Here is a 25,019-nt window from a genome sequence, read left to right as displayed (position 1 = left end):
GCCCCATCCCACCTCCCTCGGGGGAGTGGCCCGCTATTTATTTCCCCGCATGTGAGAGCCCCAGCTCTCGCCCAAGGGGGAAGAAGACAGATAGGGCGAGAGGTGTCACCTACTGAAACAAGCGTTTATTCAGCATCTACAGCATCTACCCCGTGCAGGCCCCAGCCAGCTTGGCTCTGGGCCCAGAACAGGGGGAGTCTGAGAGGAAGCTGAGCCAAGAGGACAAGGAGGGACCCAGGAAAGGGTGTGAGCACCCCTAAAACTCCCAAGTGTCGCACCCAGTGAGCTTGAGGCCTTACTGGACCAGGGACTCGGATGCTCACAGGCCTGCCATCTATCGGTTTTCCCTCCTGGCTGCCTAACGTGGGCACCGACAGACCTGCTGCCTGGGACAGACTTCCCAGATCAACCTCTGACCGGCTCTGCTCTGAAGAAGGGAACCCTCACTACACAACTGCTGCGAGCCAGTCGCCGGGCTCGCTGCATCCCCATTCCCTCCTCATTAGGACGGGCTCTCCCATTCCCTAGTGAGGAGCGAGCCTCCAACATCTCTCACTGAAGAGTTCGATGGGGATTCGAACCCAGGCCTGTCTGACTCCGGAGGCCATGCTCTTTCCACTGAACTGTGCTGGCTCTGACAAAATGCAACTCAACTTGGACCTCCTCAGAGGCACCTTTCCTAATTCCCAGGGGACCCCAAGGCACTCCCTCGCCCCACCAGAGCCCCTCAGACTTGCCTCTGTTATCCTGTTTCACACCACTCTCTAACTGGTCCTTTGCACATCTAACTCCCTCCCCCTCCCCCTCCCCCAAGGTGAGCCTGATTCTCCTCTGCAGGCTCCAAAGTGATTGTCTAGGAACCTGGCTCCAGACACACTCCCCTGCTGAGGAACCTTCAGTGGCTCCCAGTGGCTCCCAGTGCTACAGCCACAGTGTCAGCCTCTGAGCCTGGCATGTTCCGGCCCCTACTGGCCTGCCCAGTCCTGTCCTCCCCTCCCCATGAGGCAGCCAAACACACTGGCGGGCCATGGGGAGAGCGGGAAGAACATAGATGTAGGGGCAAGGCAAATGGAGGTCTGATTCCCAACTCTGCCACAGTCTTGCTGTGTGCCCTTGGGCAAGTCACCTCACCTCTCTGAGCTTAAAAATCTTCAACTGAAAATAAAGATGACACTTTCTATCACAGGTTCACTGTGAGAATAAAAGGAAACAAGAGATACGGCCCACGTGGAGTATAATAACCTCTCCATGAAAAGGAGCTGCCACCCCATCTTGTTTTCCCTTGAATATACAAATGCTTCCCTCCCTCTACGTGCATCTGCTAACGGTGCTGCCTCCCTTCTTCCGTGTCAGTCTGCCAACATTTTCTACATGGCAAGTGCCACCTCCTCCAGGAAGCCTTCCTAGGCTGTCCACACAGGGGTTTGGGTATGCTGGTCCCTTCTCCGTGGCTTAGACCCCAGGCTGCCTCTTGCTGCAGCTGTGAGTATCCTGGATTTATCCCTCTCGTGAGCCCGGAGGTAGGGTCTCAATCTCCCTTGCCCCTCTTATACAGGGGACCTAGCTCTGAGCAGCCAGACACAAGACAGGCATTCAGCAAGCATGGATCAGATATCTCTGAGGGCTCCTCCACCCATCCCTACAGGAGCCATGCTTGTCTCACCTCGGGCACGGGCAGGCAGGGTAGGCACAGGCTCGCTGTCATTTGAGCAGGACTGCAGACTCTGGCCCCCCAAACTCCACACAGTCCAGCCTCCTCAGCTTCTTTTGTCAGGAACTTGTTAAAAATAACCACGATAATAATCACTTCCACAGAGAGCGGTGCGGTTTACAAAGCAGTCCCCTGGCTCTCTGCGTCCTCCCTGAGGCTGACCCCGCAGCCCTGAGGAGGCACCAACTGATCCGGATGACAGGCGGTTCCTCAGCCCCAGCAGTGCTTCTTGTACCCCATAGTGCGTCAGAATCCCAGGGGTGCAGGGGCAGAGGGCGGTGGCTTCTGGAACCTCTAGGCTCTGCCTCCACAATCCAGGCTGGGTGTCCCTCTGAGACCAGAAACCCAGCCACAATGCCAGCCCCCCTCCAATGACTTCTGCCCCAAGCTGCGGGCCTATCTGTCCAGCCTCCCAGCAGAGCTGGCTGGCTGGGTCCCTGCCACCAACCCCACGTGGCCAGGAGCTCCTCGAGAGCAGAGACCACATCTGACTCACGCTGTCTCCCTCATGACACCCAGCTTCTCGCTGCCTCACTTACAACCCTCGGCCAATAGGGTGAGGCCCCAGTGTTTGCAGACGGCAGTCAGAGCCCTGGCCCCATTCCCCACCACCGTGGGGGAGGTAGTACTGTCCAGTAACCTCAGTCTATGTATCTCCCCCTACCTGGCGGGTCCACCCCTCCACACCCTCGCACAGGCTGTTTCCTCTACCTCAAAAGCCCTTGCTCCTACGGGGTTTCACAAAGCACGCAACAGGAAATGACTTGGGGTGGCTCACAAAAGTGCCATGAAATAGCACCGGATCACGGACAGAGGAACGTATCCCCTTTCCATGTCTCTTTTAATTAGGGTGACTTCTGCCAATCTGCCTGGGATAGTCCAGGTTGCACCTGTTGCCCTGATGTAATTAACAGCACCTCTTCCCCCTTTATCACCTCAAAAAGGTCCCGGTTTAGATGATGACGTATATGGTCGCCTTACTTTTAATCCTTCCTAGTGCATGAAAGATGAAGACTGTAACACCTCCCCCGCACATGCTGATTTCTCTAAAACATTGAGAGGAGGGATGAGCATTTTGCTAGAATTTGATAACGTCGTTTTGTTTACACTGTGGTTGTTTTTTGGTTATCTTCTATTTCAAAGAAGTAATACACCTTTTTCCATTTATGATATAAAGTTTCTTTTTCATAAAAAGAATTTTAGCCGAAACCGGTTTGGCTCAGTGGATAGAGCGTCGGCTTGCGGACTGAAAGGTCCCAGGTTCGATTCCGGTCAAGGGCATGTACCTGGGTTGCGGGCACATCCCCAGTGGGGAGTGTGCAGGAGGCAGCTGGTCGATGTTTCTCTCTCATCGATGTTTCTAACTCTCTATCTCTCTCCTTTCCTCTCTGTAAAAACTCAATAAAATATATATATAAAAAAAAAATTTTAAAAGCCTGTCAATTTGAGGGAAAATGTCACAGGCTAGTGAATTCCTATTCACGCCTCAAAACCCAACTCAGAATCACCTTCTTTAAACTGCCTTCTCATCCCTTTGTGGTTTAACCCCTTACTCTTCCTCTCCCTTGACATCAGCACATGCACATCATACCTATTACACTAAATTATGGCAACAGTCAACTATTTAGTAAGGACGAACCACGTGCCAGGCACTGTGCTCAGCACTTACCCACATTCTCTTGGTTAATCCCATTATTCTGTGGAATAGCTCTACCATCCCCCTTTTACGGGGGTGAAGAAACTTGCCCGCGGTCACACAGCTAATCAGTGGTGGGGTCAGGAACCGAAGCTGGGCTGGGCGACTTCGGCCTGCGGCCTTGACCACACTGTACACCAGCGGTCGCTTTCCCCCACCAAAGGGCAGAAGGGGTGTCTGGTCTACCTTGGATCTCATTCCGTCTGAGGCAGCCCGAGGCCTGGCACAAACTGCACTCTGATAAAGACATGAAGACGTGTGTGGCGGATGCGCTGGGGCTCGGCCCTGCTGAGATGGGGGTGGGGTGGGGGGGGGGGGGCTGTGCCCCACGCTTTCCCACGATAGAGCTCCAGCAGCACAGGTCGGGGCTGGAAGGATCTCCCAGGAAAGGCACTGCGTGTGCTCGGTCTCCTCCACCCCATCCAGAGAGAGGCTCTGCCTCCCCCATGCCTGAGCCCCAACAGGCAGGTCGGCCCCACTCCCTGCCACCAGACCAGGCTGGCCAAAAGCAGGGCCTGAGTGCTGAGAGGAGAAAGGCCAATGCAGGACTGGGCAGGCCAGGTCAGAGACAGGGCGTGAGCTGTATTAGAAGGATTCGGAAGTTCTGGATAAACAAGGGCAAAGGGCATTCCAGGTGAGGGAAACAGCCCAAGGAAAGGTAGGGAGGCCAGAAAGCAGGGAGTTCAGGGGCCAGTGAGGAGCCCTGGTTGAAAGAGGAGAGAATTAGAGGGCAGGCTGAAAAGCAGGTGGCAGCTGGGTCCGGGGTGGGGCTAGCAGGCCAGGCTGAGGAGTTTGGGCCACAATGGACAGTCACTGGGGGCTGGATCAGGGAAGTCACACACGGCAGCAGTGGCAGAAAGGGGATTTGAACCCGATCTTGCCTCCCTGGCCAGACACTCAGGAGAACCCAGACACATCCTGTAGCCATGACTTAGGAATGGAACCCAGATGATGGGGAGACAAGGGTGGGACAGGGCCCCTGGGAGGAGGCAGCGAGTGTGGCAGAGGAGGGAGGGGGGTTGTAAGAGCGAAAGACACTCTCTTTCAGGTGTCACTTTGCACAGCTATCCATCGGCTGGTGCCTCCTCCGGACGGGAGGGTCGGTGGGCAGGCACTGCAGGTGGTGGCCGGCTCCCAGGAGCTGGGCTCTGCAGCTGGCACCCCCTCTGAAACCCACCTTCCTGCCCCGGCCTCTACCAGCCTCCATTCCAATCCTCTACCAAGCTCCTTCCTGCCTGCCTTCCCTTTCTTCCTTTCCCCCCACTTAACAGATTGCAGCGGCAAGATGGCACAAATTTATGGCTCAACTCACCAAAAATAACAAGAGATCTATCAAAGGCAGTTTGCGTGAAATTAACAGGCGCCTGTACCTTCTTGTCAAAAGCACTCAGCTCTGAGGCGAGCCCTGGCACTCCACTCCGCCACTGCCTACCAGTTCCAGGCCTCATCGCTCTTCCAGTACCAACAGCCCCACCCCACCCGGCCTTGCCACTGACCCTACTCGGGGTGTCCCAGAGGAGGTGAGCACAGCTCCCTGCCCCAGTCCCTGGCAAAGGGGCCAGGAGGAGGGTCCTGGCCTTCACCACCATCCCCACCAATCCTGTTCTCAATCTGGCAGCTCCATGTGCCAGCCGGTCCTCCTACAGTGGGTACATGTGTCCAGCTGGCCAGTGGGGAGGAGGTGAAGAGAAGTGTGGAGATGAGGCCAAGGGCTTGGCAAAGGTTGTGCTGCCCCCAGGCACAGAGTACCCTGGGCCCCGATGACACCACTGGCCCTCAGACACCCCCTGCCACATGGAATAAACTGAGTCTTGCCCCAGAGTGGCAAAAGGGAGGAGGTGGCAGAGAGGAAGAGTCTCTTGTTTACCAGGGGAAAGAGGCTATGCCAGCCCAGCTGTGAGCGCCAGCATGCTGTGTGAGCCCACTTATAACGGCTGATGCCCATCACTCCCGGCAACTCCCCACAGGGCCTTCCTGCAGGCAAGCCCACGGAGCAGCCTGGAAACATGCCAAGCAGGACAAGGGGCATAAACAGAGTCAGGCTTGGGAACAGCTGGGAGCCCAGAGCTCCCTGCTCAGAAAGGATACCAGGCCTCGCGTCCAAGGATAACCAGCATCCAACCTCCGCCCATCCTCAGTCACAGAGGCTGCGGCAGAGGCTGGGATGATGGTGGGGATGATGGTGCCCTTCCTATAACCAGTCCTCTCTGATCCCCAAAGACACCCTAGCTACCAACCAACCCCTGCTTCCGGCTTCAACCAAGCCCAGCTGGCTGCTCCTGGCTCCATGCTTCACGTGGCAGCCAGCCCAGATGGTGCCTGCCCAGGAGGGCAGAGCCGCGCTCCATCCACTACAGACCACTGGGCCGATGGACCACAGGGAAAGCCAGACAAAAGAACTCACCCTCTGCTGAGCAGGATGGAGGCCCCCACAGAGTGACAGGCAGTGGCGGCCAGGCAGGAAGAGCCATAAACCTCCTGATATATGCCTGGCACTCTCCACAGATGTTCGACAAAGAGGGGAAATTCAATTTCTTCCTGCAGGCACTAAATCCCAGGCCAGCCTCTGGGGCCTGCAACCTGCCCACGGCCTAGCTGTCACTGGGACAGCTTCATTGACCACTGCTAAGAGGCCACACTGGCCGAGGAGAGAGGCCGGAGCAAGGCCATGGGGCACTTGCCAAGGTTGGGCACGATGCCAGATGTCTCATGGGGGGCTGAGAAGCCCCTTCCCAAAAGGATTGTCATGATAAATACTCCCTCTTACTACTTCAGGGATATCTCCCCATTTCACGTACAAGAAATTGGTGCCAAAAGCGGGGGGGGGGGGTGCACTTCAGGTAACAGTCAAAGGCAGTGCCCAACTCCATGACACTGGCCTCCAAAGCAGGGATGGGGACAGATCACACTCCTCCCATACTCCTAGCAGCCCTCCCGCGAGCCCCACCGCCTCCCTGTGGTCCTCTCTCAGGCTGATCCAGATGCTCCTTCTGACTTATATCCCTGCGTGACAGCCTCATGATAGTCGGCCAACACCTGTTATCCCAAATGGGGAAACTGAGGCCCAGAGAGGGGAGGGAACTCCCGTTAGTACCAGAGCTAAGAATCAGATCCCAGATCTGCCTCCCTCCCACCCAACTCCCTGCCAGGCCCCTGGCCAGTCCCTGCCCAGCACTGGTCAGTAGGCACGCAGGGTCCAGCTGAGGAGTTTGGAGCCTTGAAGCAGCGGGAAGGGTTGGCAGAAGGGAGCTGGAGTGGAAGCAGGAGCAGGCAGGACTCAAGGGCTCGGGGAGCTTTTGCCCAGTCAGCAGGAAGCCCTAGCAGCTGGCGGCCTCAGTCCCAGAAGACCTGGGCCCAGAGTGGGGAGACAGTGGATGCTGGGAGCTGAGCCAGCCCAGGCCTCCAAGGCAGCCTAGAAGCTCGGGCCTCTCCACCCAGGCACATTCTTCTGCATCTCCCTCTGCCCCGACCCTGGGGCCACTGCCAAAAATCAGAAACCCATGTGGGCAGGAACACAGCCCCGCTCCCTGCCTACTCCAGCCTCCAGGCAAACTTGTCAACTTGCAATGCCAGGCCCTTCCACAGTCACTCCCAGCTTTGGGCCTTTGTCCACACTGCTCACTCGGCCTGGAATGCCCTCACCACTCCTTTGGCTTGGCTCAATTCCATCTGTCCTTCAGATCTCTGTTCCTTTTCACTTCCTCCAGAAAGCCTTCCCTGACTGCCCATCTAGGCAGTCCCCTCCCCGGGTTTATCATAATCATTGTCTGATCTGTGCCCCCGTTCACACACCCAGACTACAATCTCTTTAAGGGGGAGGTGTAACCCTAATTCATTTGATGACCCCAACATCTAGACGAGGCTGGGCACAGAGGCGACATGGGTGAACAGCTATATGGATCTGCCAGGATGGGCACCAGCAGGCACCATCAGTCCCCTGGCCACAGGCACCCCACCCAGGCCCTGCTCAGACTCACCATATCTCATCTCGGTGGTGAACAGGTCATTGCTGCTCCCCGAGTGCAAGTCGGTCTCAGCAGATGGGGGTGGGCCCCCGGGCACCAGGGCATTGGACAGGGTGTGGGCAGCAGGGGGACCTGGAGGTGTGGTGGTGGCAGGGCTGGCCCCAGCCTCACCAGGGCAACTGCAGCCCGGCTGGGCAAAGCCACAGGCCCTGCCGGCGGCGCGGCCACACTCCTCACTCCAGCGGCAGAGCACACCGCAGGTGAACTGGCTGGAGTTGTTGTTGTTGATGAGCAAGACCTCGACAAAACGGAAGGCCAGGGCTGTAGGTGCCAGCAGGCGCGGGGCCTCCGAGGGCTCGGCCGACAGGCACAGCTGCACGAAGTTCTTGTCGAAGTGCAGGAAGGTGAAGGGGCCTGAGCCGCCGCACAGCTCCAACCCCGCTGCTCCCGCCTCCTCCGGCCGCCCCACCTCCGACTCCGCCTGGGCCGCCGCCTCCTCCGAGCGAGGCCGCAGGCAGGTGAAGTTGACCAGGTAGTGGTCCAGGGGCAGCAGGCGGGGTGCGAAGTGGGTGCACACCTCCTCCTGGCGGTTGAAGCGCAGGTACAGGGAGTATTTGGTGGGGTCGGGGTTCTCCAGCGTCCAGGAGCAGCCCGAGGCGATGGTCGGAAAGAGGTCCTGCAGTGAGAAGGCCCCGTAGAGCACGCCGGAGGCCAGGGCGGAGCAGGCGCTGGGGTCGGGATCGAAGGCGGCGGCCAGGCGCAGGGACAGAATCACAGATAGTAAGAGGGGACAGGCTGGGGTCATCCTATGTCCCTTGCCCTGTGGAGAGAGACAGTGTCAGTGGCTCGAGGCACAGCCAGCATGAGCTCTGAATCTCCTGTGGCTGAGCCGCAGGTCGTGGGCCTCGTGGCTAAGACCACCTGCATGATCTCAGACAAGGGACTTGTCCTCTCTGAGCCTCGTTTCCTTACCTAGAGAATGAAGACAGGGGAGAGTGCCTGAATCTCGTAGGCGCTTAAGAAACATTCGTTGTCGTTGTTACTATTATCCTATGGTCCTCGGCCAGTCCCATCAACCACAAGCATCTCAGCTTGACAACAGGGTCCAGCCCCACCCCCACCCCCCAGCTGGTATTCTCCAGAACTGTTGCTCCCAGTCACGGTGTGTCATGCGTAATCCAGCAGTAATTGTCAAAGTAGCGATGTTTGATGATTTGCTTTTTTATAAATCAAAGCGATTCAAGGTTATTCCCGGAACAATGTCATTCTCACTCACTTGCTTTACTGAGTGGGAGAAAAAAGGGGGAGGGGGGCGTGACCACCAGTGTGCCAGAGACTGCGTACAACCTGAGCCATGCCCATGGGAGGACATCGCACGTATGAACGTCAACAGTATTGCTGCTGTGGATTTCCTGGTGGAAACGAGCAGGAGTGGCATCTGCGAAATGGGTGCAATAATTCCCCACGAACCCATCTTCCCCTCCCGTCTTGGGTTATCCTCCAACGCCTGGCTCAGGGCCCACCACCCCCAGTGAGGCTACCATGCCGTCTCCCTGCTCTTAGCTTCCACAGCCCTGGCCTGAAAGTCCACACCACCCAATCATGACCTCTGTCCCTTGCTATTTCCCCAGGGCTGGCTCAAATCTCATGAGTCTTCAGGGTCCTAAGAATGGAAACCAGAGTTCATTGATTTCCACATTCACTCCCCCCCAACCCCCCACCGCCCCGCCTGGCAAAATGCTGCCCTAAGCTGAGCTCCCAGCAAGTGTGAATATCCTCTAGGTGTGGGAGGGCAACAGGACCCAAGTCCAACCCTGACAGACCCACCAGGCAGTCAGGCCAGAGTGGACAAGAGCTGGTGGCGGGACACCTGCCAGTGCCCCACTCACTAGCCAGGACACAGTCACTGCCCACAGCCTGCTCAGGCCCGCTTCCAGCTGCCCCCAAATCGATCCACACAGCCTCCTCCTCCTCCGTGTCCACGGCATAGCTCACAGCACTGGATGGTTCCCGAGAGCCTGCTTGTTCCACATTAGAGGAAAAAAGATGAGGCTCTGAGAGGGGAGGCAGCCTGCTCAAGATCACACTGGAGTTCAGGACCTGAGGCCCCAGCGCGGTTTCTCTCTCGCCCACCAGCAGCCTCTTGCTCAGTCCCCATCCTTGCTCAGGCTTCAGGCCTGATGGACAAGCCATTATCTCTGGGAACTGAGCCACAAACATAGGAATATTCACAGGTACGGCTAGATTTCCCTAAGACAAAGCTGCTCCCCAGGGATGGATCTCCCCTCAGCTGTTCAGGAGTCTAAATCATGGCCGGAGGTTGGGGCAGGGGGCAGGAATTAGAGCCTCAGAATTCCAATCCCTGTGTAGAAGGGAGCTCCTTGCTGCCCAGATCCCACATGCTACAGTTCTGAGCCAGGCCCAAGCCCTAGTCACAAATTAGGGGGGTGGGGGCAGGCAAGCACTAGGCAGCCCCATTTACTGGGGAGGAGCTACCCCACGCTCCTCCAAAGACCCTCCTGGAGTTTTTCAGCAGAAGTCAGGCAAGCTATGTCTCCACGGTCCCCCCCAGAAAAAGGAACCAGACTCTTGGTCTTCCCCACCCTGCATCATCCCTGTCCCAAACTGTTCAGCCCGCCCAGCCTGCTGCAGCACCAGCAAAGCCAGCGGCTGATAATGATTGACATCCAATCCCCCCGCTGCCCCCAATTATTTTTAAGCAGGCTGCAAAATTCAGGCCATGGCTGGGGCTCAGCAGAGGGGAGGTGGGAGCTCATTTTAATTGGCCTCGCCTCCCCCACTTAGAGCAGGCCGGGAATCTCCCCACACAGACACCAACACACATGGGCTAGAACATCCCTGGGCCCTACAGGCATGCACACAAAAGTATGTATGCATGGATGCATAGCTAGACAGGTGATCACAGGTGTTCTGCGTGTAAAAAGATTCACATGCACGTAGATGAGTGTAGACCACCGATGTGGGAACTCACATGCACACAGGACGGTGCACATTCACATGTATGAGGGTATAAAGAGCCAAACGTCTGTGCACAGAGGCAGAGATGCAAATGTACTCTCCAGCGTGAACACACACAGGTATTGGGTTCTCTGAGGCTCAGGACACAACAGCTAAGCGTCAGGCAGGAGCTGACCTGCTGTTCCTTCCTGTTCCCGCAGCCTCCTGGGTCCCCGCTGCTCCCTACTCCATAGCCCCAACACCCCCACCTCCAGGGCCTCCACTGCCCCCTACTCCATAGTCCAGACCCACCAAGAAGCACTAGGTCCACACCCTTCAGAGCCACAGTGTGGCTTCTCCAACATTGAGCCACCTCCTAACCTGCCCAAACCCCTCCTCTGCTGTCTCCTTCAGACACCCCTTCACACCAATTCCAGAATTTCCCCCGCGTACGCATGAGCCTCACTGTTGCTGCTGTGACATATGACTTTTTAGGGGCCCCTCTTTATATCACTCTCCACACACAAAATAACGCAAGGAGCCCAATTCCAGGCGAGGTCAGAGAGCGCCTCCCCTGGGAGGGGACCTAGAGGAATCCTTGCCTCACAGGCAGCCTACCTAGTTATTAGCCAGATTAAGCTCCCTGAGCATGGCCCCCTGCCCCCAGGACTGCATGCACCTTCTCCTTCGGCCTCACAGAGGCCAGCACAGGGAGAGGGCTCACAAGCTCCCTCCCCCTCCTGCCCTCCCTCTTCTCAGAACCTCACAAACTCTCCCTCTTTCCTGCTGAGGTCAGCTGCTGCCGCTGGGAAGGTTCTTTGGGTTGAACCACAATTCGCCACCTGTAAGCCCACAACCCTCCATGCACAAGAACTAACTGCACAGGAAAGGCGAGGAGGTCAGCTCTGAGCAAGCGCTTCCTGGGTCTGGAAGTTAAAGGAGAGAATAATCCGAAGGCCTCCTCCTCGCTCAGGACCTCAACGGGCTGAGATGGGGGAGTAGCTGGAGGGAGTAATCTCGGTCTCAGGGACGCCCACCCTCCTCAGGCTAACTTCACCGCACGTCTGCCGCCCAGCAAGCCCGGGAACCCCATCCTCTGCCCAGGCCCACTCAGGCCCCTGCTCCCAGACCCCACAGGCCTGCCCAGCCGCGGGCTGCCCGTCTGCACCACAGAGGAAATCAGAGGGTTTCGCAGCAGCTGGAAGGACCAAGGCAGGACTCGGGGATGGTGGGCAGCAGAGCGGCGGGGTGGGGCACCTCAAGTCTAGGACTGGGTCTCTGGGGCTCCCCAGGATCGACCCTTCTCCGCCCGGCCGGCTAGGAACAGGGGAAGCTGGGCGACCGGGCCCAGGAGCCCTGGCCGCGCTGGGGGAGGGGCGCGGCGGGGCGCTAGACGGTCGAATTCATCCACCGGCGGCTCCAATCCGCCCGCCTGTCACTCACCCTCCGCCTCCCCGGCGCTCGCTGCGGGCCGAACCCAGGCCCACGCGCGGGCACGCACCCCCGTCCCGGCCTCTGGGTCCCCTGCCCACGCACCTGCGGGGGAGGGGGGAGGGGAGACCCGGAGGGGCGGGGTCCTCAAGGGCCCCCTCTCCTTGAGCTCTGGCATCCAGGCGGGGGCACACCCTCCATCCAGCCTCGGAGCTGGTGGGCAGAACCGGAGGGAGGGGGCGAGCCGCCCCCCAGGCGGCCCCTCCCTCCAGACTGGCCGAGAGTCGCCCCCCCTCCCTCGCGAGGGTCTCTCGTCCCGGAGGGGGGCTCCGGAGCCTCCTGCACGCCGTAGGGAGGGGGGCGAGGGACGGCCCCGGTCCCCGGGGCGGAGCCGCGTGGGCGGCGGGGGAGGGGGCGGTGACTCAGCCGCCCTCCGCCCGCCTCCCCGGAACTTTGCAGCAGCTGGAGCCGCGGTTGCTACAGGAACCGAAAGCTTTTGTTCCCCCAAGTCAGGGCTGCCAGGGCTGCCAGGGCCAGAGGGAGGCCGCCACTCCCAGGTGGGACCCGGGCACGGCCACACTGCCGACAGGACTTCGGCCAAACAGAACGTCGGAGCCTTCGCTCACGCCAACGCCAGGGTTCTTCAAACTCTTGGGGTCCTCAGGTCAGGTGGCCCCCTAACTCCGATCTGGAGTGCTAACTGCCCTGGAAAGTTACTGATGGCATCTGACCTGGGGGGTGGGGGGACGTCTGTGCCCCATGTGCTCCTCTGTGACTGATTTCCCACGTGGGCCCCGCTAACAGGCAGCCTATCACTGGGGTACTTGACTTGGGTTTCTTTGTATTTATCTCACCTGCCAGCCTCTACCAGGTACACCTGAACAAGGACCTCGGCAACCCTGAGCAGAGCTGACCCCAGAGTGGCCGGGTCGGGTGCTAAAGGATGGCTGAGGACAGAGAAACAACAGTCACAGGCTCCCTGGACCCACGGGGTGGCTGAGGCATTTTCTGGCTTCATTACCCTGGGGGTTGTAGTGAAGTCACTAGGACCTATTCTGCATTTCTCCTCTGGGATTAGGAGTGGAGTAGAGAGGGGCCTGACCTTGGCCTTGAAGAGAAACAGCCCAACACACCTATCACCATTGAGCATTATTAGATGCCAGACACTCTAAACAATCTAACTTCATTCTCTCAGCAACTACAGGAGGCAGTCATCATTGACCCATTTTATAGAAAGGCCAACTGAGGCTCAGAAAGGTTATGCAGCTCACCCAGGTCACACACCTTGAACCCAGGTCCTCTGACCAAAAGCTGAGTTCCTAACTACGCACTCAGCTCCATTACCTGGGGTTGGAAGGGAGGAAAGAGGGCAGAGGCTAGTTAGGACCTCACTTTGTTGCCTACCTGGACCTATTCCTTCCTAAAGAGTGTGTGTGTTTGGGGGGATGGACGGGGGGAACGGGGTGCAGAAGAGGGGAAGACAAAAAGAGAAGGCAGAGAAGGGAAGAAGAGGGGGAAATCTCTGTCAATCGTGGTCCAGGGGAGACCTTTCTCATGCTTCCACCACCACCTGGGCATACCCTGTACAGAGTCCACACTGACCCCCACCCCTGTGGCAGCGGGGGGACACTCCCCAGGTGGCTGCTGGTCCAGGGCCAGGTGGACTCCCCCACTGCCTACCCCATGCCCAAGCAAGACAGAGTCCACCTATGCCCCCACCTCCCACCCAGTAGGGACTGCCCTCGGGTAGACCGACAGAGGCTCCCTGGGGACAAGTGCCCAAGCCCAGACAAGCCCACCTCAAGAATCCAGGGGCCAGTCCTGCTGGTCCGTGCTCAAGGGACTCCTGAATTGCTGCTAGGATGAGCCTTCTCTTCCACCCCACCCCACCGCACCGCACCCCCAAAGTAAACGGCCTGAAGACCAGAGCAGTTTCGGCAGGGGTAGCACAAGGAGCACCCGGCCTTGCCCAACCGCCTCTCCACAGGGACTTCCCAGCGCTGGTCCCGCTGCCACCACTGCTGCTCGGGCTGCGGGAATCTGGGGTTGCCGGCTAATGGAAAAGGGGGTGGTGGGTCCAGGGCGGCGGGCAGGGGGCGCCAGAGGACGTCCCGGGGCCCCGGCCGGCAGCTGGCAAGACGGGCTGGCGGGCCCTGTCTCTCGGCCCGGGAGCCCCTCCCCCCGCCAGCACCAGACCCTTCGCCCGCTCTACACCCGCCGCGGGGACGCCTTCCCTGGGACCCCGCCGACTGCGGGAGCGGCCGCCAACTTCAAAGCCTACAGCCCCCTCCCGCGCCCATCACGCCAGCCCCCGGGGCTGCGGGAGGGTGCGTTTGGTCCCTGGCTCTATGCCCCGGGGGTGGGAGGAGAGGCATGGAGGGTGGACAGATAGACTCCAGCCAAAGATGGACACGGGAGCCAGGGATGCAGGGCCAGTCGAGATCCTGGCTGGAGAGGAGGGGGCTCTGAGCAGACGTGGGGGACACGGCCCCAAGTCCGGCTGAGGGGGGAGGGGACTTGCAGCAGAGATTGGCGAGGGATGGCGGGACACCGGACAGATAGATATGGGGGGAAGGGGCAGTCGGACAGAAATAAGAGGGGAAGCATGGTCGGCTACCGATGCGGGGCAGATGGGGACGGGAAGGGCTTCGGGCAGAGATGAAATGGAGGAGAGGAGCAGGGTCCGGCGTCCAGGCAGGAGGGGATTAAAGGGAGTGACATAATCGAGCTGTAGGTTGGACGGGGGGTTCTAATGAGGGTGGGGGCGCACCGCCCGGATCCACGCTGAGATAGGGAGCCTGGAGACAGCGATGGGGTAAGGTCTGGGTCAGGAATGGGGGGGGGCGTTTTAGCAAAGATGGGTAAGGGGGAGGGGACGGGAAAGGGACTCGGCAGAGATCGAGGGGACCTCGGCCCAGGCTTGTAAGTTCTCAAAGAGAGGGGAGTGGGTGGGTAGGTGCCGAGTGAAGTCAGTTCGGGCAGGGGAGAAAGCAGCAGAGATGGGTAGGGGAGCGCCCCGAGTCCGGGCTAGTGCGGAAACTCCGGACCCCGCGGGGAGGGGCCGCATCAGGGTCTGGGGCCGAGCACTCACCTGGGCGCCGTCAGCAGCAGGAGCGGGGGCCGGCGCTGGCGGAGGCGACCAAGGGGCGCAAGTTTGCCATCCCTAAGGCGGGGGCCTGGCCGAGCGCGGGGCAGCTCGTAGCAGCCGCGCGGAGGGCCGAGGCTCCCGATCCGCGGAGCGGCGGGTGCAGAAAAGGCGCCGCGGAGCAGCGCGGGGCGGGCGGGCGGGCGCCCGGCCAGGCGCGGGCTCCTGCCGCCGCCCCCCACCCCCGGTCCCCGCTCCCCCGCCCGGATCACCGTCCGCGTCTCGCACCGCCTGCTATTTGCGGGCGGCGGCCGCAGCCCCGGACTCTGGAAGCCGGCGCCGCATCCTCCTCGGTCTCCAAGAGCCGCCGCAGCTGTCTGTGCCGCCGCCTCCGCCGCCGCTGCCGAACCCGGTTCCTCCGGCTGCTCCGGCCGCTGCCCGCAGCGCGCGCCAGGCCGAGTGACGGCCGAGGCGGGACGCGGCGCCTGCGCGGGCCGGGCCCGGGAGGGGGCGCGCGCCGGGCCGGGCGCTAGGAGCCGCGGGAAAAGGGGCGGGGGGCGGGGGCGACGCGCGCCGCCTCCTGTTACAGGGGGAGCAGCGCCAGCCGAGCCAAGAGCGCCCTCCCCTCCCCGCCCTGGGCCCCAGGCGCCGGCGCGGGAGAAGCCCAGGGTAAGCCCCCGCCCCGCCCAGGGCCTCCCCGACCAGCAGAATGAGGCGATCCACGGCGCCCCTCCAGCGATACTCTAGGCTCGAGGCATCTCAGTCAGCCAGGGTCTCAGGGGCCCTGGAGACTGAAGCATTGGCTCGCCCTCCACCCCCGCCCGCATGTGCATTGCAAATTGCATGTCGCGGTGCATGCAGGTGCCACTCATGTGCGCTGAACTTTGCATATGCTTATGCATACAGGTGCCTTATGTGTGCACTGCAACGTTCACTGGCTCTGTGCATGCAACTGCTACACACATGCACGGTGTGTTTACATATGCTCGGGTCCTGAATGCATGTTGCCTGTTATTGTATGTAGAGATGCTATTTGTGTGCAAGCTTACAAGTGCCACATATGTGCTCAGTGCTGTGAGTCACTTGTATGTAGGAGCCACATATGTACACTGCAGTGTGGTATGTTCGGTGCATGCTATGGTGTAAACTCTGTAATGTTGCATGTCCCCAGGCACGGGGACGCTACCCGTGTGCAGTGTGTTACATGTTTTCCTGAGTGCCTGTCTATTCCCATAAGCGCCTTTCCCTGTGCCAGGGGCGCCCCCATGTTGCATCTGCTTGTGTAAAAGCAGCAGAAATGTACAGATCCACCCCCTCCCCACCCTGGCACTGTGCCCAGGGACAGTTGGGCTGGGCCAGAGGCTGCATGGTAAAGGCAGCACCCAGGAAAATGCCTGTGGCTCTGAGCCCTGGTTGGGTGGTTTGTGGCCTGGGCATGTTGCCACCAGGAAGATGGGCAGACCAGGGACACACCACTTTGGCCAAAGATTCATAGGTTAATTGGATGGCTCTGGTCAGAGGACAAGCCAGCAGGGAGGCAACTTTGCAGCGAGGGTGAGATGGCTTCAGGAACCCTACTTTTTAAAGGTTCTCTGGCCAGGAAAGGACCAAACGTGGAAAGCAGGAAGTTCCCAGGCCGCCCAATCCCAACCCCACTTCTCCCCTGAAGCCCCTTGAGTTGTGTCTCCCTGGAGACGGGGGTAGGATGAGAAGACTCCACCCCGCCCAGGGCAGGACCAGGAAGAGGCAGAGAGAAAAGCCCCTTGTTTCCTCCCGGAGTGCCTCCCCCATCCAGCAGTCTCAGTGACATTTGTTGTGAGTGATTGTGAGAGATTATCGACTTTAATGGAAGGAGGTAATAAGGGGCAATGAAGGAATATCACCCGTCACCTTAAGGGGATTTATGAGTCTGTGTGAGGCAGGGAGGAGGGCCGGCACCTTTCCGTTCCCAGCGTGAGCCCAAGGAGGCCTGTGCCCTGGGCCCAGCGCTGGCAGGCAGGGCACCTGGCTTCTTCTGGGCCCCTCAAACACACCCCAGGTCTCTGGGTCTCGAGGTTCAGACCCTATTGTGAAAGCCAAGCCGGGCAGCTTGCTATCTGCTTGGTGTGTTGAAGCACCCCAAGGGCAGGGAAGACCCCAGGCCTCCTTACTTGGGCATTGTGAGGGGCAATGCCGTTCCTGGGGTTGGGGCCTTAATGTGGTGGGCAAAGGTGGGGAGAATAATTGAGACGTGGGGTACCCACAGGGATGTAAGAGCAGTCCCTCTAAAGCCTCTAGAACCCGATCCTACAGAGCTCTAGCCCCTTCCACTCCTAGGGAGCTGCCTCCCTCTTTATGAATATTCATGACATTAGCATACTAGAGACCCAGAGCCCAGAGAAACTCTTGCAGATGTGATGCAGCTGGATCCCTAAGGCCCTCCCCTTCCCCCCAGAATCCAGCTGGGTGCGAGGTAATAGGAGGGGCTGGGTCCTGAGAGATAACAGCGTTTTGTGTGTTTCTCTGTTCCTTGTTAGTCCTCTGGTTTCTTGACCCCATTCTTTCAGCCACAATAAAAATAAGGATCCCCTAGGAAAGACAGGTGGTCAGATAGAGGGAAGGACTGACAGAGATAGCACCATCTACCAGGGGCTCAGGGTGGCAGAGTGAGGAGATCAGTAAGGCAGGAGGGCTATGGGAACTGGGTGGAGAGAGCAGGACCTCCTAGGGGTTGTGCAGAAGCAGGCTAGGTTAGGGCAAACCTCTGGAACCCCTCCCAATGGTGCATCCCCACATCAGGGCTTCCCACCTCCTTTCCCAGGAGCCCCTGCCCTTCCAGACTCACTCTGGTGATGATGCCACCCAGGAGGACTCAGAGTAATTACATATTGTTTCCATATTCAAATCCAGCTGGTTGAAGAAAAATTACTTTTCCAACAGCCCAGACAGGGGTGAAAAGAGCAAGTCTTAGCCCCAGGAGGGGCCTGCAGGGAGCCTGCAGCAGAGACTAGACACGGGAAGGGGCACCAGCCAGAGCTGAGCACGCAGGGCTTGGGCAGAGTGGAGGGACATCCCTCCACCTGCCCCTTCCCGCACAGACTGGGCAAAGGACAATGACGCCAGCCCTTTCCCCCATTGGGACCCGCTCTGGAGCCTCTGGTGGGCGGGAGGGGTTCAGTCCCACATGGCAAGTAGAAGTCAGGCTCTCTACTCTGCTCTCACGCTGCCATGCTGGGTGACCTTGAGAAAGTCCCTTTAGCTTTCTGAGCCTCTGTTTCCTTATCTGCGAAATGGTACAAATGACCTCACCTGGGTGTAACTGATGGCTTCAGTAAGATAAAAGATATGGATTAGCAACAGTTACACCTCTGAAAGAGGCCTTTTAAAATTATTATTATTATTATTATTATTATTATTATTATTAGAGGCGGGGGGTCCCTCAGCCAGGCCTGCGCCCTCTCGCAATCCAGGACCCCCCGGGTAGGGTCCCTAGGCCTGGCCGGTGATCAGGGCCTATGGGGGCTTTCCTTCCCCCGGCTGCCAGCAGCTGGCCCTGCCGCTTCACTGCTTGCCACCTGTGCAGCACTGCCTCCCCCATCCGCCGCCACCGGTCACCTCCCTCTGCGGGCAACAGGCATGGGGTGCGATCACTTGGCTGGCCTGGGCCTCCCTCTGCTGGGCGATCAATTGCCGGACCCCCAGATAGATAGCCCAGATAGATAGCTCCGCAATCGATCGCCGCACAAAGGGTGGCCTGGGCCTCCCTTTGCGGGGTGATCATGAGGTGATGGCGGGGCCCCCCAATCAATCTCATCGCACCCGCCTTGGCTGGCCTGGCGCCAGTGCATGTCATAGCGTGGTCGTCCAGAAGGTCGTCCAGACGTTCTGCTGTTCAGTCGGTCAGTTGATTTGCATATTCTGGTTTTATTATTATGAAAGATTATTAAATCCTCATCCAAGGACATTTCTTTCATTGATTTTTAGAGAGAGGGGACGGGAGAAAGAGACAGAGAGAGAGAAACATCGATTGGTTGCCTCCTGCACACACCCTGACAAGGACCAAAAATCCAACCTGCAACCTAGGTATGCGCCCTGTTCGGGAATCGAACCCATGACCTTTGGTGTACAGGACGATGCTCCCATTGACTGAGCCACACCAACCAGGGCTGACATTATTTTTTATTACCAATTAATTCGTGTTTTTATTAGCAGTAACAGCCACCAGGGGCCCAGTCTGGAGGCAGCACAGATGTCAGTGGGACAGCTCAGGGGAGGATGGGAGGTCATGGAGGGGAGCAACCCCAGCCTTCCCCGCCTGACCTCAGCCCTGCCTCCCTCTGGGCCAGCCACTGCTACGCTTCATTGCCCTTTAAACAGATGAGAAAATGTTCTTCCTGCCCAGTGATTTATTTTGCCCAGAGCCTGACGTTTCCTTCTAGCTGGTGGGACATAGGAGCGCCCCTCTCTCAGCTCCTGGCCTCCATTGCCACTCAGCACCCACCCACCCAGAATTCTGGGTACAACGATCTCCTTTCAGCCCCCCACTCCGACCCCAGGCACCTCTCAGGAGCTCACAACATGTCCCCAAAGACACCCAAATTTGTGTAATGGTCTTCTACCAGGGCCTGTCCCAGAGCTCGTATGACAACCCCTCACTGCTCTGATGTCACGGATGCTGGAGGGGCATTCTGGGAAAGGTGGCCTGTCCTTCTGTGCCTGGGGAAGTCCTACATGTCGAGCTTCCATCCTTCCTGCTGCAGATGCCAGGAGCCGGGGGCAACCCAGGCTGGGTGTTGGGGTCACTTTCTTGGTGATGTAGATTAGGGAGAGAAGGGAGGCTTACTCGCTGCCTACCCGGATCTTCCCAAAAGGTCAGTACCTGCATTCTCTGGCCCCTGGCCCCTAGGACAAAGGATGGAAAAGACCTTTAAGGTCCAGAGTGATCTTAATATAGATGGTCTTCTAGTGGAGGGTGGGCACGAGAGCCTGGCACTGAAATGGTGTCTTTAGTCATTCATTAAAAAACATATTGAGTGTTTACTATTGTTCTAGGCACTGGGATCCAGGCCATCAGCAAATCCTGCGCTTCTATCTCCCAAAGCATCCCAGATCTAGTCACCTGTCACATCCCCACCGCCAACACCGGAGTCCCAGCCACCATCATCAGTGCCAAACTCTCCCTTATTTGATCTCTGGGTTCCCACTTCTTCCTCACCACCCCAATCCATTCTCCTGAGCCCACTGAGCTATCTTTTTAACATAAATCAGTACCATTTCTTAAGCCCTTCCATGGCTCCCCACTACCCTTCCAGCCTCTCTGGAGTTATCCCCTCCCCACCCTCACCCCACCCCACACGGGGCTTGAGTAACACAGGTCTTCTTACTGTTCTTAGAAAACTCCAAACCCTTCTTCTCCTAGCACTTCCCACGGCTAACTCCTCATCAGGAAGATCTCAGTTCCAACATCACCTCCTCTAGGATGTCTCCCCTGATTACATTTCTGAAGCACCCAGGTGCTCCCTCCCATGGCCTTGTAGTTTCTTCTAACACTCACTACTCTAAAAACATGTTCTCTATTTACCTACACCATCCGTTTCCCCCACTGACTATCAGTTCTGTAAAGGCAGAGACCTTGTCCATCCATTCGCCGTTGGCTCCTCTGGCACAAAGCGCTATGCCAGGTACGAGGTCGGTTCTAATAAATATTTGTTGGCTGCATGGATGGCGAAAGGCAAACAAAGTCCCTGTGCTCACAGAGCTTCCAGCGCGCGATCCCTGGTCGATGTTTGTCCAATAAAACAGTGTTTCACACTTTCTCATGCGATGATGCAGCAAGAGTTCAGGCCCTGTAATCACACCGACCCGGACGTCGGGCTGTGCCCCTCACTGGCGTGTGACCTTGGACAGGTCCCTTTCGCTCTCAAAGCCTTGGTTTTCCCATCTGTAAAATGGGAGTAAAGATCCTAACCTAGCAGAGCCGACTGAGTCACACGAGATGACAAAGACTCAGTGCCTCTCACGGTGCCAGGCCCAGGGAGGTGTCACCTGCATGAATGTGGGCCCTCTCAGGCTTACTCAGGGCTGCAGGCTGTTCGAGATTCTCGGGTCATGGAGATGACGCAGAATGGGTCCCTGACCTTCAGGCCTTCCCAGTGTTCCCTTGCCACTCCCCCCACCCCCACCCCCCGAGGAGAGACACACACCAGCAGGAGTTATCTGCTGAGATCATGCAGCAAAGGCAGCAGCAGGAGCCACAGTGTGACCTGGACAGTGTGTGTGTGCGTGTGTGTGTGTGTGTGCCCTGTAGAGACAAGAATCTGGACCCACTTCTCTGCAGCACCTCCTCTCCTGTTTGTAAACCCTCTTCCTTTCCTGCCTTCCTTGTCTGTGTAAACACGCACTTACACGGATGTGTGTACAAACCCATATCCACACACTTACCCAGTCGCTGGCCCACAGACGTGTACACTTCGCTGGGACACACGGTATATAAATAACCACATACACATCCAACCCCAGGACACAGCCACCCTCCAGGTTTCTTTTCTTTTTTTATTGTTTTGCACCCTCCGTGTTTCTGGCCCAGTGAGAGAGAGGCCAGCCCCTCACCCGGCAGTAAAGCAATTATGCTGGGTGAGGGGCTGGCCTCTATCACACTGCCAACCTGTCTGGCTTATCTATCCATCCTGTCACCTCCTGCTTCAGGCTGAGGTCAGACACAACCCCTCCATGTTGACAGGAGTCAGCCAGGCGTTCCCCTTGATAAATTCTCCCTGGGATCTAACCCACACCCCCCTGCTGCAGGCTTGAAGGGCCAGGAGCCCTGGCCACCACTCGAGATGCCCAGAAACGACAGCACCATACCCCGCATCCACACCCCAGGCCGGTGGACATGCAGGGGGTGCCTGAGAAGAGCTGCTCCCAGCTCCCTGCCTGGTGGAGGGGGAATAGCCTTTGTGATCTCAGCTTCCTGCCTGGTGGAGAGGGCCTGGGACACTTGGCAGGCCTGAGCACACTGGCAGCGGGGGCCCAGTGTGTTCCCACTATTTGGGATGCCCGGGTTCTCTCCCCTGGGCTCGGTGCCACCTGGATCCTGCTGGGCTGGGCTGTGCCAAGCAGGACACAATGGACATAGCAGGCAGGGGTGACCTAGAGGTCTAGAGGGACCAGCTCATCCTCTGAGCCTCTCTGTGGGTCTGACACTGTGCCAGCTGCTTTTAACTTATGGTCACAATTAGCCCTCGGAACAACCACTTAAAGTAATCCGGTCACCCTTCCCCATTTCACAGATGAGAAAACTGTGCTTAGAGAGAGGCAGAGCCAGACTCCGTGCCCCCCCTCATTCAGTGGCACCCTGCCTGAGGCCTGGCTCATCCCCACCCTCCTTGCCACCCCCAGAGGACAGACCAAATGCCAACCCTGGAAAACAGCTTATTCCAGAGGAGACCAGCTCCCTCAGGGTGAGATACTTCCGGGGGTCTGACTCCCAGGGCCTGGCTCCTGCAAGGAGAGGCTGGGGCTAGGCAACCGGAACTGCTGAGGGTTTGGGGAAGGGCGTCACACTAGGATCCCTGACACCCACAGACCTCCCTGGCGGGCACAGCCACACTCCTCAGTGACACCGCTGCAGGCCGACACATCCCAGGAGGTCATCCCTCTTCCCTGAGCCCACTCAACCTCACGCTGGCAGTAAAGCAGTCAAGCCTCTATCTGACTGCCACCCCTGGCACAACTCTGACCTCTGGCGGGGTCCCAGGCTTCGGGGCGAGGCCTGTGGATGGGACAGGGGTGGGAAGAGAAGGCTCCTGAATGTTGTGGTCGGAAGGGAGAGGCCCCAGGGTGCATCGCCAAGCCAGTGTTCTGTGTGTCAGAGTGGGAGTGAGTGGGGCTGAGCTCGGGTACAGGTGTGGGTGGCTGTGTGCGTCAGTGTGGGGGAAGTCTGCGTGTGTGAGTATGGTGTGTCTGTGTGCAGGTTCTGTGTGTATCTGCCTAGGCCTCGTACAGAAGCCTGGGCCTGGCTCTGGGGATCTCTGCTCAGAGTGGGGGTGTGTGTTTGTATGCAGGGTGTGTGCCTTCTTCATGCCTTTGCCTGTTGTTGGGGTTTGGGTACAACCAGAGTCTGTGGTCTTTCTTTGTGTTCAGTGTGTGCTTGAGCCTCAATGTGATGTGTGTGTGCGTGTGCGTGTGTGCATGTGTGTGGGGGGTGGGGAGGTGTTGTCAGGCCTGTGTGTGTCTGTGCCTCTGGGCAGGGGTGTGAGTCAGGGGAGATGGCATTTGCAGGCCCGTGTGTGACTGTCTCCGTGTGTCAGTGTTTGGTATGTATCTGTGCCAGCCTATGGTGTGTGTCCCTATGTGTGCTTGGGGATGCGGGCAGCCTTCAAGTTTGGGGGGGGGGTGATACCACTTGGTGTGTGTGTGTGGGGGTAGTTGGGAGCCTGGGTATCACATATATATGGCTGAGACAAGGGGTGTGGATTAGCGTGCTGGGTATGTGCATGTGACGTTGTGATTCTTGTCTTTGGGGACTTTTTGAACTAATGCTTTCCAGGCAGCCCGCCCCTTCGCCAGGCTGAGACCTTGGCCATGATCTCCACTCCCAACCAGCTTGGTCAGCTCTGCCCCTGCCTTGACCTGGAGAGCAAGAGGCGCCTGGCCACCCGGGCATAGCAGGAAGCCCAGGGACCCCTTCTCCTGCAATGCTGCTCCTGGCTCCATCTCACAAAGGGCCGTACCCCTGAGGCTGCGCGTGCCCCGCGTCCTGCCAAGGTCTGCCCTGAAATGTATTTTCTCTGGGGCCTGGTGACCATAACGAGTCCCCTGAGCCAGTAGTGGTGGGTGAGGGTGCTGGGGCCCACGGGCTACAGGGGGTGGGGCTGCAGAGCAGCTGAAGAGATTGCAGATTTGAATTTCAAAGGTAGCTGGGGCCCAAGTGAGCCTGCCACTGTGAGCCTGCGCGCCTGCGTGTGTGGTGTGTCTGGTGACTATTCTGTGGCTGTGCCTCTGGGAGGCCCTTGGGCGGGCTGTGAGTGCGTCAGTGAACCCAGCATTCGGGGTGTCTGTCACTGTGTGAACGTCCACAAGAGCATGTGGGTGTGTCCGTGCACCCTGTGGGCAAGCGTTTGCATCTGCGAGTGTGTGTTTTTAGGATGAGTCTGCATGAGCTTGCCTGTGTCGGTGTGTTGTGTCCCAGGCCCTGCTTGTGTCTGCAAGTGTCCACGTGTTTGGATGCTCGCTGTCTGTGTCACGAGTGGACGTGCGCAGGGGTGTGAGGGGGTGTCTCTGTGTCTGTGCATACATGTGGACGGGTGTTGGCATCTGTGAATGTGCATGGGTATGTTTTTGTAGAGATGAGTCAGTCTTTGTGGGGCTGGGAACCTGCGTGGGTGTGCAAGTGGGTTGGTGGGTGTGTGTGCTTGGGTGTCTATGTGGCTGCACAGGAGGCTCAAGTCAGAGCACAGGAAGGACCGCCCGGTCCCCGGGCAGTGATGACTCCTAACTTGCACATACACACATGATCCCTAACTCAGACACACCTGGCACATTCCCGAACACATGTCACACACACCTGGCACATTCCCAAACACATGTCACAGGCCCCTGACCCCGGGCTCTGGGGGCAAGCCTACTGGTGCATACCCAGAAATGCACACACACGAACACACACACACACACTAATCCAGAGATGGAGGCAAGTTCATGTGCACATCTCACACTCACTTGAACACCCTCCCCCTCCCTGAGCTTTGGACCCTTTGGTGTGAAGTGGGCTGAGGCTCAGAAGTCTCAGTGAGAAGGGGCAGCCTGAGTCACTCGAAGTCCCTTCTGTGCTGTCAGGCCCGGCTGGGCCCTGGGGACCTGGAAGAGGCCACCTGCATCCTATGTCCCAGAAGCTCTGGAGCAGTGGGTGGGAGGGGGAAGCCCCCGAATCCAGTTGTTCCCAGTTATTCCCATAATGTAATCCCACAGCCAGAGGCAGGCAAGAGCCGGGAGCTGCCTCCTCATGGGAACATACAGGCTCTGTGCATGTTCCTGTGGCCATGTGTGTGTGTGTGTGTGTGTGTGTGTGTGTGTGTGTGTGTGGTGATATCTGGGGGAGGACATGTGAAGCCAGAGGTTAGGCTGGAAATACATCACTGAGAGCCTTGTAAGCTAAACCAGAGGTAGATTTTATTCGGGAAGCAACAGAGATAAGGG

General features: G+C 58.4%; 1 protein-coding gene across 8 annotated transcripts in view; it reads right to left on the bottom strand.

The window, feature by feature from the left end:
• The window catches only part of ADGRB2 (adhesion G protein-coupled receptor B2), a 29,427-nt gene extending 21,235 nt beyond the window's left edge, over nt 1-8,192 (bottom strand). For 5 of the 8 annotated variants that reach the window (XM_081088493.1, XM_081088494.1, XM_081088495.1 and 2 more), the window contains exon 1: nt 7,385-8,192. In XM_081088493.1, the coding sequence (XP_080944619.1) occupies nt 7,385-8,177 (793 nt within the window). In that variant the 5' untranslated portion in view covers nt 8,178-8,192. The remainder of the gene's footprint in view (nt 1-7,384) is intronic. The other 3 variants (XM_081088498.1, XM_081088499.1, XM_081088500.1) reach the window with 1 other exon arrangement.
• Nucleotides 8,193-25,019: the final 16,827 nt, after the last annotated feature.

This window comes from Myotis nattereri (genome assembly GCF_964212035.1).
Source record: "Myotis nattereri genome assembly, chromosome: 3".
Taxonomy (NCBI): domain Eukaryota; kingdom Metazoa; phylum Chordata; class Mammalia; order Chiroptera; family Vespertilionidae; genus Myotis; species Myotis nattereri.
This window is presented reverse-complemented; position numbering and strand designations above follow the sequence as displayed.